The 13,512-nt window shown below is 33.3% G+C and overlaps 1 protein-coding gene and 1 long non-coding RNA gene across 7 annotated transcripts in view; one reads left to right on the top strand and one right to left on the bottom strand.

The window, feature by feature from the left end:
* NLGN1 (neuroligin 1) overlaps window positions 1-6,139 on the top strand; it is a 728,070-nt gene extending 721,931 nt beyond the window's left edge. For all 6 annotated transcript variants that reach the window (XM_063621691.1, XM_063621692.1, XM_063621693.1 and 3 more), the window contains 2 exons: window positions 1,911-2,700; window positions 3,530-6,139. In XM_063621691.1, coding sequence (XP_063477761.1) covers window positions 1,911-2,700; window positions 3,530-4,352 — 1,613 coding nt within the window. In that variant the 3' untranslated portion in view covers window positions 4,353-6,139. The remainder of the gene's footprint in view (window positions 1-1,910; window positions 2,701-3,529) is intronic.
* Window positions 4,727-13,512, bottom strand: part of LOC134733089 (uncharacterized) — a 62,900-nt gene continuing 54,114 nt past the window's right edge. Inside the window, exon 2 of the long non-coding RNA XR_010116652.1 lies at window positions 4,727-5,075. This is a non-coding gene — a long non-coding RNA (uncharacterized lncRNA). The remainder of the gene's footprint in view (window positions 5,076-13,512) is intronic.

A 13,512-nucleotide genomic window follows, 5' to 3' on the forward strand; every position in this document is an offset into this window, starting at 1 on the left:
CCAATGCTCAGGCCTGGATATACCATGAGTCAACCCCATCTTGCATCCACATAAAAGGCACTTTCACTAATGATAAAACATACGTTTTTTCTCTTATTTTAGGAATCTAGGTGGCATATTTTAGGATATATTGGACATGATGTGCCTTTCCTTCTAAATCTTTTTCGGTATATTTAGTTGATGTTGAGTCCCTGAAATGGGAAAGAATATTATAGAAATCACCAGGTGCATTTTAGTTACACAATTTTTATTTATTAAAATATTTTCCTGAGCAATGTTGATAAACAGCTACATAATTTTAAAAATTATCTGTATTTGTATCATTTGCTCTAGCATACTTTGTTCTATAAACTAAAAATTACTTATAAAGATGTCAGAAAACCAAAACAAATGTATATTAATACTAAAACAAATGTATATTAATACTGTTAGATTTTTTAAATATCTTTAGAATTATATAGGAACATGTTACAGACATGTCGAATATATAGGCATATTAGGTTAAGACAAATCTAAAACTTTCCTTCTAATGCAGACAGTGCTTCAACACCTTTGTGAAAAGAGTTTTTATCTCATTAACACATATAAATAATTAAGCATGTTTTTAAATAACTGAAGCACAAAGCTGTATTTGGAAATTGGTAATAAATTTAAATATGTAAAAGAAAATAGATAAACTGGCCAGGCGCGGTGGCTCACGCCTGTAATCCCAGCACTTTGGGAGGCCAAGGCAGGCGGATCACGAGGTCAGGAGATTGAGACCATCCTGGCTAACACGGTGAAGCCCTGTCTCTACTAAAAATACAAAAACTTAGCCGGGCGTGGTGGCAGGTGCCTGTAGTCCCAGCTACTTGGGAGGCTCAGGCAGGAGAATGGCGTGAACCCGGGAGGCGGAGCTTGCAGTGAGCTGAGATTGCGCCACTGCACTCCAGCCTGGGAGACAGCAAGACTCCATCTCAAAAAAACAAACAAACAAAAAAAATAGATTAAATTCCTGTTTTAAAAATATAGTTTATCAGAAAAATACCTTAATGAGAAGATAAAGTGCGTTTGTAAATTTGAATGACATGCAGCACTTAACTGCATATGGAACCATCATTTACAATTCAATTCTTACATGCAATTAAACAAAAAGCAGCAGACCATGTGCTTTTCATCTTTTATGATAAACACAGTAGTGTACATTCAACAGTGGCAAAAGTTAAATCACCCCACACTAAATCTTTCTGCTGATGGTTTTTTCTTTAACCTAGTGAAAATGTTATGTCTTCTTCTGAAAGATGAATATTCAGCATACTATGTCTGACATGAAGATCTGGAAAGAGTATGTCTAAAGTGATATTCTGTTTTGTGTGAATTCAGCGCCAACCCCAGGGTATAAACAAACAGCCAGCCCCAGTCATTGTATGAGCCTTCAGGAATTCTTTTTCAAATAACATCTGGTTAAAACAAATATAGAGAACCATTTTGAAGGAAGATAGACACAGCCAAACTGGAGGAAATATTCCAAACAGACAATGTAGAGTCTGTTGGAGAGTTAAATAATAGGAGAAGATTGGCCCCATCTGGTTAATGTTGATGATAATATAAGTATTTACACACTCATTGAAGAACGTATTTGGGACTTTTTACCACTACATCTTCTCCTTTTCTTCTTGCCTACTACCTCTTTGAGGCTTCTTGATCCCTAAAGCAGGTGCCACTCAAAGCACAAGACTTAGATCCACCTCTCTAATCCATTATACCCTGCGGTTGGCTTTGTGTACTTCCCTTAAGCAAAAATATCTCTATCTCCCTGTTTCTTGAGCTGTATCTGGGTTTTTATATACATGTCTAAAATATCAGATGTTATTGTTTTACCACAACATTACTCAAAGATCATCTAAAATTCTTTGTTGGTTTTCCCATAGGACTTTTTCAACGAGCAATAGCTCAAAGTGGAACAGCCCTTTCCAGCTGGGCTGTTAGCTTTCAACCTGCAAAATATGCTAGAATGTTGGCCACGAAAGTTGGTTGCAATGTTTCAGATACAGTAGAGTTAGTGGAATGCCTACAGAAGAAGCCTTACAAAGAACTTGTTGACCAAGATATTCAACCAGCTCGATACCACATAGCCTTTGGACCTGTGATTGATGGTGATGTAATACCAGATGACCCTCAGATATTGATGGAGCAAGGAGAGTTTCTCAACTATGATATAATGTTAGGAGTGAACCAAGGGGAAGGGTTAAAATTTGTTGAAAATATAGTAGATAGCGATGATGGTATATCAGCTAGTGATTTTGACTTTGCTGTTTCAAATTTTGTTGATAATTTATATGGATATCCTGAAGGCAAAGATGTTTTGAGAGAAACCATTAAGTTCATGTATACTGACTGGGCTGACCGTCATAACCCTGAAACCAGAAGAAAGACATTATTGGCTTTGTTTACGGACCATCAGTGGGTGGCACCAGCTGTAGCCACAGCGGATCTTCACTCAAACTTTGGTTCACCTACGTACTTCTATGCCTTTTACCATCATTGCCAAACAGATCAGGTTCCAGCTTGGGCTGATGCAGCCCACGGAGATGAGGTTCCCTATGTACTGGGAATCCCCATGATTGGCCCTACAGAGTTATTTCCTTGCAATTTCTCCAAAAATGATGTGATGCTGAGTGCAGTTGTAATGACATACTGGACAAATTTTGCTAAAACTGGGTATGTACCTAAGGAATGAAGTTTGTTTTTAATAAAAATGTTTTTTTAACCATTTTAAAATAATAGATATTTATGCCCAGATAATGTCATTGCATTAATACCTGCAATATATGACATTCCTTTATTCAAAATTAATTCTATATTATGGTGTTTTTTAAAAGTCATTGCTTTATTATTTCTGGTGTTTTAGATGCTTGTTAAGAAAGTACATATCTCAATTGCATTACTTAATTACATCTGCTTTTGGTTTTTGAATTATACAAGACTTATTATTGTTCAGCAGTAATAAATATTATTTTATAGTGCTTTGTAATTCACAACACTCTTTAATCCTTCCAACTACCTTTCTGAATCTGGCAGATCAGATACTATTAATCCCGCTTTACAAAAAGGAGACCTGAGGCTCTGTGAGTGTCATAGAGATGTTCACATGTCTAGTGTATAGCAGAGCCTAGTCTCAAACCTTCATGTGCTAATTTAAAATCAAAAATCCTTTCCACTATTCCATGTCATCTCTGCTAGCTTGCCTATGAGACAACTCATATGTATGTGAGTATTTAAATAACTCTTTAAAATCTTTGGGTAGATAGCAGCCCATCTCAGGATAGGCAGAGAGAACAAGAATGTGAGACTTACTTGCCTTACCTTATCACCCATCTAACAATCTGCCTACTAGGAGATTTATATTTCTAAATTGACCCAAGTTAATGTTAAAACACAATCTAAAGCATTGCTGAGTCATCTCTTTAATTATTAGATGTTAAAGTAGTGTGATTTTAAGTAAAACATAAAATAGCTTTATTCTCATAATTTATCTTTTCCTTCTCAGTGACCCAAATCAACCAGTCCCTCAAGACACGAAATTCATTCATACCAAACCCAACCGTTTTGAAGAAGTAGCATGGACCAGATATTCCCAGAAAGACCAACTTTATCTCCATATTGGATTAAAACCAAGAGTTAAAGAACATTACAGAGCCAATAAGGTGAACCTCTGGTTGGAGTTGGTACCTCATCTGCATAATCTCAATGACATTTCTCAGTATACCTCTACAACAACTAAAGTGCCATCAACTGACATCACTTTCAGACCTACGAGAAAAAATTCCATACCTGTCACGTCAGCCTTTCCCACTGCCAAGCAGGATGATCCCAAACAACAACCAAGTCCATTTTCGGTGGATCAAAGGGACTACTCAACAGAGCTGAGTGTCACTATTGCAGTTGGAGCATCACTGCTGTTTCTGAACATCTTGGCCTTTGCAGCCCTGTACTACAAAAAGGATAAGAGGAGACATGATGTTCACAGGAGATGCAGCCCTCAGCGCACCACTACCAATGATCTAACCCATGCACAAGAAGAGGAAATCATGTCCCTCCAAATGAAGCACACTGATTTGGATCATGAATGTGAGTCCATCCATCCACATGAGGTGGTTCTTCGGACCGCCTGTCCCCCAGATTACACACTAGCTATGAGGAGGTCACCTGATGATGTTCCCTTAATGACACCCAACACCATTACAATGATTCCCAACACTATACCAGGGATTCAGCCCTTACACACATTCAATACATTTACTGGAGGACAGAACAATACTCTGCCCCATCCCCATCCCCACCCCCATTCACATTCAACAACCAGGGTATAGCCAGATAAGAGAAACAAACTATTTTTTTTTGATGGATTGCAGTAAATGATTACTGAAGATTCCTTGGCTTTCAACCTACAAGACTTACTATTTAAATAAGGAGGAATATTATGTGAATATACATATCAAGAACTTCGGGGGTTTTGAAAAAAATGAATTGTATATATACAAATCAACTTTAAAAACAAATATCAATTGCTTGAAGCAATTGTTCTGAATGATACTTTTTCATTCACATTCAAGAATTAATTTTTTGAAGATTTAAGTTACATAATGGAATTAGGCATGTGGAACACCAAACAGGAAAGAACTATGTCTGAAATACAAAAAATAAAAATAAACAACTATGAATATGCACAAGGGACACACCAATGGAATGTCAGATAATTTTCACCAGTTTTTATTTGGAGCCGTTTTATTGTGTAGACCATATTTACATATTTGGATAAGTACACAAAGCGTCAATGCTGTTAATGGCCTTAGCAAAGGCTCATGCTGAAATTTGCCAGTAAAACAAAGAAGTTTAAAGACTGGCAGGTACAACATTATCACATAAGTGCTGTCAGTATAAAGTTGTGGGGATAAAGGAAACTGGATATTTTTAGCACGATGTGCATGATAATTTATATGCTTGGTGGCTGTGCTGCTGATTAAGCCGTAATTAAAATTCTTCTCATCCCATTGGAGTTTTTAATAGAAGCTTCCTCCATCAATTGGCAGAACCTAAAGAAGATTTTAAGGGGCAAAAGTAATTACAATAAAATAATTCACAGTAGTTTCAATATAGAAGGAATTAGCTATTAAAGGTATTTGAAGAAACTATAGGTATAGTAGTGAATACTCGCTGATATGAATCCCAGAAAAAAATTTCCTGTTTTTAATGTTCTTTTTATTCCCATCTAGATAATTTATAGAAATATAACCCTCATTGGACATATGGTACAGGATCTATAAGTTGCTGTGTTTTTTTGTTACTCTGTATTTTGTTCCTTTTGGTAAGGTGAAGTGTGTCCAAAGAGTTACTTGCAACAGTCTTTCATGATATGAGGATGCCCCAGTATTACCACTCTGATTATAGTTCTGAGTTCATTGATTTACTCATGCTGCATGACAAAATGTTTACTAATAACAATTCATTATCAAGTTATGTCCCTCTTTACATCACTTATCTTTCTCACTGAGGTTCATTCACTGGAATTTACTCACGCAATCTCAGTAGAGTACAACGTAGATACAGAACCTAGGAGAGTCAACACCTGGAGGATTTTAGTCTTACACATGTGTGATTTTTAAGCGAATATTCTCAGACCACAGGAAACTCTTCATCCCCCTGTTGTTTACCAGTAACAGTATATCACAGACCTTTCCAAATGTTTGTATATGTAATCAGATGTACATTTATATTGAAAAAAAAAATGAGATGATGGACTTAAAGAGCACATCCTGATAAATACTTTCTCTCTTACCTGTACTATATTTCTATTAGACTAAAGTTATGTGATTTTTTTTTTTTTACATTTTTTCAGATGACTAGCAATTTTGATAGTTTATAAGATAATGCAAAGAACTTTCTCTGACAAACTAACTGCAGTAACAGAAACCTTTCTTTTCAGTTACTCTTTTTCAAGAATGAAAGATTATTATACAAAAAAATTGTATACTACTTGATGGAACCAACTTTGTACATCTTGGCCATGTCACTGGTCATTGTGTGAAATAATCTGGATAATGACTATTAGTCCAATGCTAAGAAACATGATCTTTGCTCATTAAAGAGCTAAAATGTTTATTGCTGTTTTGTCTTTCTTTTTTCTAAAAAAAAAAAAAAAAAAAAAAAAAAAAAGAAAAAAAGGAAAAGAAAAACAAAGAAACATGACTGTCTCAAAGAGTAATTTTTCTAGATTAGACCAGTCAGGTTTTTGAAGACATATGGGTAACTTACTTCCACAGAAAACACAAACATGTATTTAAAGACAAGTCTCATCTAAGATGAAACTCATAAAACTTTAATGTTATGAATTTAAAAGCTCCAGAAATTCATGAAAAAAAGTAAGATTAGCTTTGTGTTGTTAAATATCTCTTAGGTACAGATGTTATAGAAATAAAGTACCAATTGTTTTCAGTTAGAAAAACAAGTTCCAATTCTGGTCATCAAGGAAAAGGTCTATTGAAAAGAAATTTGCAATATTTCATGGAATATAAATAACTAGGTTCATAAAATGGGGGTGATTAAACTACCATAAAGTAATGAATAGAAAGTTGCCATGCTAAGAGAATGTAAAAGTGCTGAGCAAGATATTAAACTGACACTAAAAGATAGACGAAAATCTATTTCAAGGAATTTAAAAGATAGACGAAAATCTATTTCAAGGAATTTATATGATTATAATCCCCCCTCCCAATTATTATCTATCAATGAACTGTAGGTATTCCTCCATAATTAAAAAAAAGTCTCTGTTTGTTAGAAGCAAAAGTCTTCAAAATCCAGAGTGATCTACATACAGCTTTTGACTGAGGTGGTTATGCTTTTAAACTGTGAACTGCCAGTGTACACAAATACAAAGAATTGTTTAGCATCTGAAGTATTGTTCAGTTGGAACACTGTATTTTACCGTACTAATTAAACAAAACACAAGAACAGAATAGAAATGACAACAAAATAAGATACGAATTAATACTTTCATATGCATTGCTTCATTTGGCAAAACCAAACATTCTATTAAATATTATGTTTTAACGATGGCCATATTTATATCTACCTACCAATCTATTGCTCTGCATTTATCAATCTACCTATATATAGCATAACTGTAACCCTCTTTATATTAATTTAGGAAAATGATTGAGGAAAACAAAGCATAGCCCTATTATTTTCTCTAAATTAGGGTAGAATAACTTTATGGAAGATAAAGCAGCCTAGGTTTAATTGCTGTTCACCAGTCACGTGATAAAATCATTGTGAATGAGTGTTAGTTGCTAGTTTTATAATTGCAGTCTCTAGTTTTCTGAATGAAAAAGGATGTCCCACATTATACAGAACATCAAGAACTGTTTTTAAAGCTGAAACATAATTTTCATATGCAAGAAAAATAAATACTGTTACTCGATTTTAGCAAATACGTTTAAAATGTATTTATTTAGATAATTTTCTTTCTTTGAAAAACAATGTTAAGTAAAAAATTAAAATAATATTTTTGGCATTATTTGTTAATTCAGATTTTCCTGCCTCCGATTAAAAATTAGGCAAAGCTGCTTATAATTTATACAAACATTACACTAAAATGAACTTTCATTGTTTTGCTGTTATATAAAATTTTTGCCAAATGTTTACCAACAGATTAATGTTTTAGAGTATGGGGATAGAAAAATAAAAGTGACAGATTTCATAGTTTTAAATCTCTACTGAACATGTTGACTATGAACAAAATCTAATTGGCTACCACAGACATATAACAAAGTTTATTACTAAGTTTATGCAAATTAGAAAATAATTTGCTAAAGCATTAAAAATGTCCAATTTGTAGACATCTTGCAACTCAAAGCAGAAAATCTGAGTATATATTATTTTATTCCTCATTTCAAATATAAAATTTGACCAAAATGATGCTTTATTTCAGACTTCCTGATGTGTACATGAAAACAGCAACAACATTTTAAAAAAAATTATCAAGTATATATAATGCTAAAGAGGAAATCAGATGGCACTAATTTTCTTACAGAAGTGAAGTGCTGAAACTAAATTGTTAGATCTATAACAACAGTTATTTCACCTCTTGGCACACTCATCCTGACACAGGTATTAATATCAAAAAATGATACAAAGAATATGAGAAATGTGTTCCAGCTTTAAAGACACTACTACATAGAAATTACTGGGATTCTTTTCTTTGGCGAGTTTCACTGAAATAGTTTCACAGGATGAAATGATGAATTGAATTCTTAAGGAGCTGTCAAATATGGCAGTCTTTTGATGTTAGTAATTTTGTTTTCTTCTGTGTTATTGGTTCAAAGTACTGGCCTTTTCCTTCATTTCCAGTAATTAGTTGTTATAGATTATCACTTTTTAATGTGAGTGGAAATCAAATAATTTGGTTATACTTGTGAAAACATGTTTCCAAATAAATTCAATTAATGGGCACTTCCCTGCTGAGATTTTGTTATCATTCATTTAATTATCTTGTCAAGCTTTACTGTTACGACAAATGTTTTAGCTTTCTGGTCAATAAACTAAGGGAATTTCTCCAGTAGCCTTATACCTCTCCTGCACTTGATCTAATAGCAACATAAACTTCAAATTTCCATCAGAAGTCTCTAAAGAAATTTCCTACTAATGTGAAACATTTGGTGGCCAACTTGATTCTTTTTCATAAGCATTCTGATTTGATTTTATTCTGGCACTTTGCTGTATTTGAATGCAGGCCAGAAATCAATTCCATCTGATAAGGGTTGTGGAGAACACATACTGGAATAACCATGTGCAGGGCTTAAGTGCCTTTTCCTCCTGAGATTTTATTTATAAAACTTAGCTTTTTTAATTTTCAGATTCAGATAATTCAATTTAAAGAGTACAATAGGATGACTATATTATAAATTACCAATAAGAAAAATTTATTTGGACATTTTTACATTTAATTTGATTTTTTAAATAATATCAGATGGATCTAAATGGCTTCTGGGAAAGATTGAGGTAAATTTTTGAAAGTGACAATTATATAGGCCTCTAACTTGATGGTACTTAAGAATAAAAATTTAAATCTCTCGCAAACTTTAAAAATTGTCCAAATAGTTTAATTTAAAAGAAGTCTGAAGCTATTAGAGAAAATCATATACTAGATAGGTGTCTATTTTTTTCTAGTCAGCTATTACATCCACCACATAATATATATACCCTATATACTATATGGTTTATATAACATTTATGATGGCCCTTTCAGACCTATATACTTACAAATGACATTGTATAACTACCTATATATGTATTAATGTGACAGAATTTTGTCCTCTATGGAAAGTCAAACCAAATTGCTAGCAGTTTTGAGTTGAAATGAATGATAACAATTAAAGCTTTTAAGAAATTGGTAAAGGTACCATAACAAAAACTCAGCAGATAAATTTAAAAGAGAGGGATCATTTTTGAATGCCACTTTCAGAGTTGACATCTAAACTAGATGGTGTGTTTAAAAGGATTTTAGTGGTTTTGATTCATCCTTTCTCTGCATTCATATCATTTAGCAAATTAATGGGACATATGTCATGGTTTTTGTAAAAAAGACCATTGGGTTGTCATGATTCAGTTTGTGTTTGGACATCTATGGCTTTCATTAAAAACGTGTTTATTATCATGAATAAATATTACCATGTTTTCCAAGTTGTGTTGACTATTTTTAAACTCAGAAATAATTTCTTCTCTATTTGTCTCACACAAAAAGGTTACTAAGATATGTTTTCTTACAAAGTCTTTGTATTGCTTCCACACTGCTGACAGTTCTGACTTGATAGAAAAAATGATATTTTATGATCTTTTCACCTCTTGGTGAATGCAGGGCAAGAATTTAGAGAATAGATTTGGGGAGCTGGACACAACTTTTCAGAAAAGAGAGAGGAAAGTGGGAGAAGGAGAAAGAAAAGAATGGAAAAAAGGAGGAAGTGAGAGAGAAAAAAAGGAAGAAAAACTTCTCAATTTTAAATTAATGACTTTTTGCATCCAAATAGTGTTTTAAATAGAGATGTGTGACAGTTTTTTAAAAAGAAGAGCAAAGGAATTTAAATAAATCCCTTTAAATCACAAATCTATTATTCTTAGAGAATAAAATTAATAATATCTAGGAAGATATCTTAAATTTAATTCTTGATCCAAGTCTTGATCGAATCGTATCACTGGAAATAAATAAAAATAAAATCTATACTGAAATATTTGTGGTTTTGTACTATCTAATCAATAATGATATTGGTAGGAAGACTATGTGAAGTAAGATCATCTCTCATCTGTATATAGCCCAAGATAAGAATACAGCAAAGAAGACATCATAGAATTACCTATACATAGCCTAAAGATAAACGTTTCCAATGGCTAAATAAAAGAATTAGCATTGCTTTACAAGTCTCTGTGGCTACATATGGCCATAGGCACCTAATAAATTAAACAGTTAAAAAAACATATTCTAACAATTTCACTTTGCATAAAAAGGTTTTGATGTTTTGTAAAATTTCGTGTTGTTTGATATGATTACTTTTTCACGAGTTTTGTATTTCCTTATGGTTTGCAGGATGTTATTTCTGAGTTCAAAAAAAGTTTCAAATATACTCTGTGAATGTTCATGTGAAAGCAGCATTTTCTAATGGAATGCTATAATTTGAAGTACTGTCTCAATTTTGGAGAGTTGATTGACTATCTAGTTAAAACATTTCTATCTCCCCTGAAAATACTCAACTTTGCTCTCAGAGCTGCCTTCCTCTGCACTACAGGGGATCTTCTTACCAGTTACTGTGGCTCCTATTTCCATGGCCTATCCTATTACTAGTTATGACCTCTTCTCCAAGGGGGTAAAGTTGTGCTGAAAGTCTTAAAAGGTGATCTAACTAACTGGTGCCTTGGGAATTGGCTTCCTCTGTTCCTCAGGCAGGTCAGAAGCTAGTGAACATCAATCAAGCAATGAAAGAAATTAGTCATTTCTTCTTTCAACAAATGGTGTCTACTATGTGTTAGGCAACATAATGGGTGTTGAACACGTGGCCAATTCTATGACTCACTAACATACAACTATTGTCAAGTTTGGAATAGGTCCAAACACATGGACTGATTTAGAGCACTTTCTATGCTATACTCTGTAGCAAATCATTGTACAATTCCTTGTTTTGTCTATTTTACATGTCTCAAAATAGTAAATACAAATCAATATTTCTTGAGTTCAAAAAAATATTAGTTGAATTCTATTGAGCCAGTTCACCAGTTAAGGTATGTAGCCGACATCTTTCCAGATAATAAATACAGCCCTATCTGAAGTCATGCTATAGTATGCCAATTCACATTTCATGGAATATGAAATTTCCAGCATAAATCTCATCTGATCCAGCCCCATAAGTGGTTCCTTAATCCTTTGCCACAACCTCAACATGTAATTGTGAAGCCTATCATTGAACACTGCCATGGGTCTGAATTCTAAAACAGCTGGCTGCATTTGGGACTATTTGGGATATCTTCTTTATATTGATTTATTGCTCTTTTTTTCTTTTTATAGTCATACCATCTTCATCGCCTGAATTGATCTCAGATATTTAAAGATAGCTTTCATATCTTCCATGAGTTATTTGCTCCTCAAAGCAAAAAATCCCACTTGCAATACAAAATAGTTCAGTCTTTTCATAATTCTAATCACTGTTCTCTAAATTTGCTCCTAAGCCTAAGTTTCTTAGAAAGTTTAATGTCTAGGATTGACCATAATAAACACTTATGTATAGTTCATCTCTGCCTAACAGAGCTCCACTATCAACTTCCTCATTACACAAATTATATTTATTTTAATATAACTTGCAGTACTATTACATTCTTTGTTGGCCATAGCATACTAGTAATTCAGATTGAGATGTACTTTCTACTAAAACTTTAAAAATTCTAAATGCGCTATTGTTAAGCAAATTCTGTCTTTCTACTGCCCTTAATCATTTGAGTTTTATTGTATGTTCAGGATATTAAACACTATTAAATTCTACCTCATTAGGTACAGCACTACAGCCTATGGAGACCTATCTATCCACCTCAGAGTAATGAAATCAACAAAGATGATAAACTCCTACCTTCATCCAAGTCACTAACAAAAACTACCATGCAGAATCAGGTTGAGGATAAATCTCCGGAATAATAGTAATAGAGATAGTGTGTAAAGTACTGACAAAAGCAAAAGGTGACAATTACTAAGCCCTTTTATGTTCCAGGTTCTGTATCACACCCCACAACAAACTCCTACATACCACCCTCAAAATATCTACTAATCCTTGTTGATGTGCTTATTCACTAATTCATTGTTTAAAAGATTATTACTAAGCATCTATTATGCATGAGTTACTGAGCTACTTGTTAATGATAGAAAAGTGAATAAAATGTGGTCCCTGTTCTCACATTACTAGCAGCCAGTGAGTACTCTTCCTCTTTTCTACACACACAGCACAAAAGACACAATCAGATATATTTGCAGGATATATTTTTTTCCCATGTAAAATATTTGCCTGACATCATAGTCATCCTTAGTAAGAAAACTGGGATAATTACTCTAAACTTTCTATTTGGGAATTTCTGGGTTTCTGGTGCATTGTATTAAATGTTAGAAAATATAGAAAAATAATTCTCACACCAATCACCTGTCATAATTAAGATGTGGATTTAGGCCAGTCGAGTGTTGTCTTAAAGTGAGATTCCTTGTATGAAAAAGTAATACATACATAAGATAAACAAAATATTTTAAAGTGAAAAGTAAACATCTCTCTTACTATAGATTCTAATCCCTTAGTCTTTTTCCCCAGAGACATTGACTATCACCAATTTGTATATAAATCTCTACAAATATGTCATTCATGTGTAAATATGTAAAAGTGTATTGTCTGTGTATGTATGTGGGGGCATATATATATATATATATATTCTTTTTAAAAATTTACCTGGAAATGTTCCATGTGAGGACACTATATGTCAGCTCTAAGGAGAAAATAGAAGAAAATAAAAATAAGTTTCAAGTTTCTCCTTAAATTGAAGGCTATTCCAATGAAAATTTCAACACTGTTTGTTTACAGACTTTAGGTGAGTAAGGGTCAGGAATAGCCAAGATTATTTTGAATCAAAAGAATGAGCAGCAAAGACTTTGTCTACCGTATTTCATGAGTTACTATAAAGCTATTGTAATCAAAAAAGTGTTATATCAATTCAGAGACAGACCAGTGTAGGATAACATTGAACCCATAAACAGACCTATGAAGAAAGGGGAACATGGCATATAAATGGAAATACAAATCAAGAGAAAAGAGAGATGCCTCAGCTAACAATGGCTATCCCTTCCCATATGGAAAATATCCTTATGTCATACTAGACACAAAAATCAATCCCAGACAAATTAAAAATATAAACATAAAGGCACATTTTAAATGTTTCAGAATGCATAGGAAAACATTA

Source organism: Symphalangus syndactylus, chromosome 17 (genome assembly GCF_028878055.3).
Source record: "Symphalangus syndactylus isolate Jambi chromosome 17, NHGRI_mSymSyn1-v2.1_pri, whole genome shotgun sequence".
NCBI lineage: Eukaryota > Metazoa > Chordata > Mammalia > Primates > Hylobatidae > Symphalangus > Symphalangus syndactylus.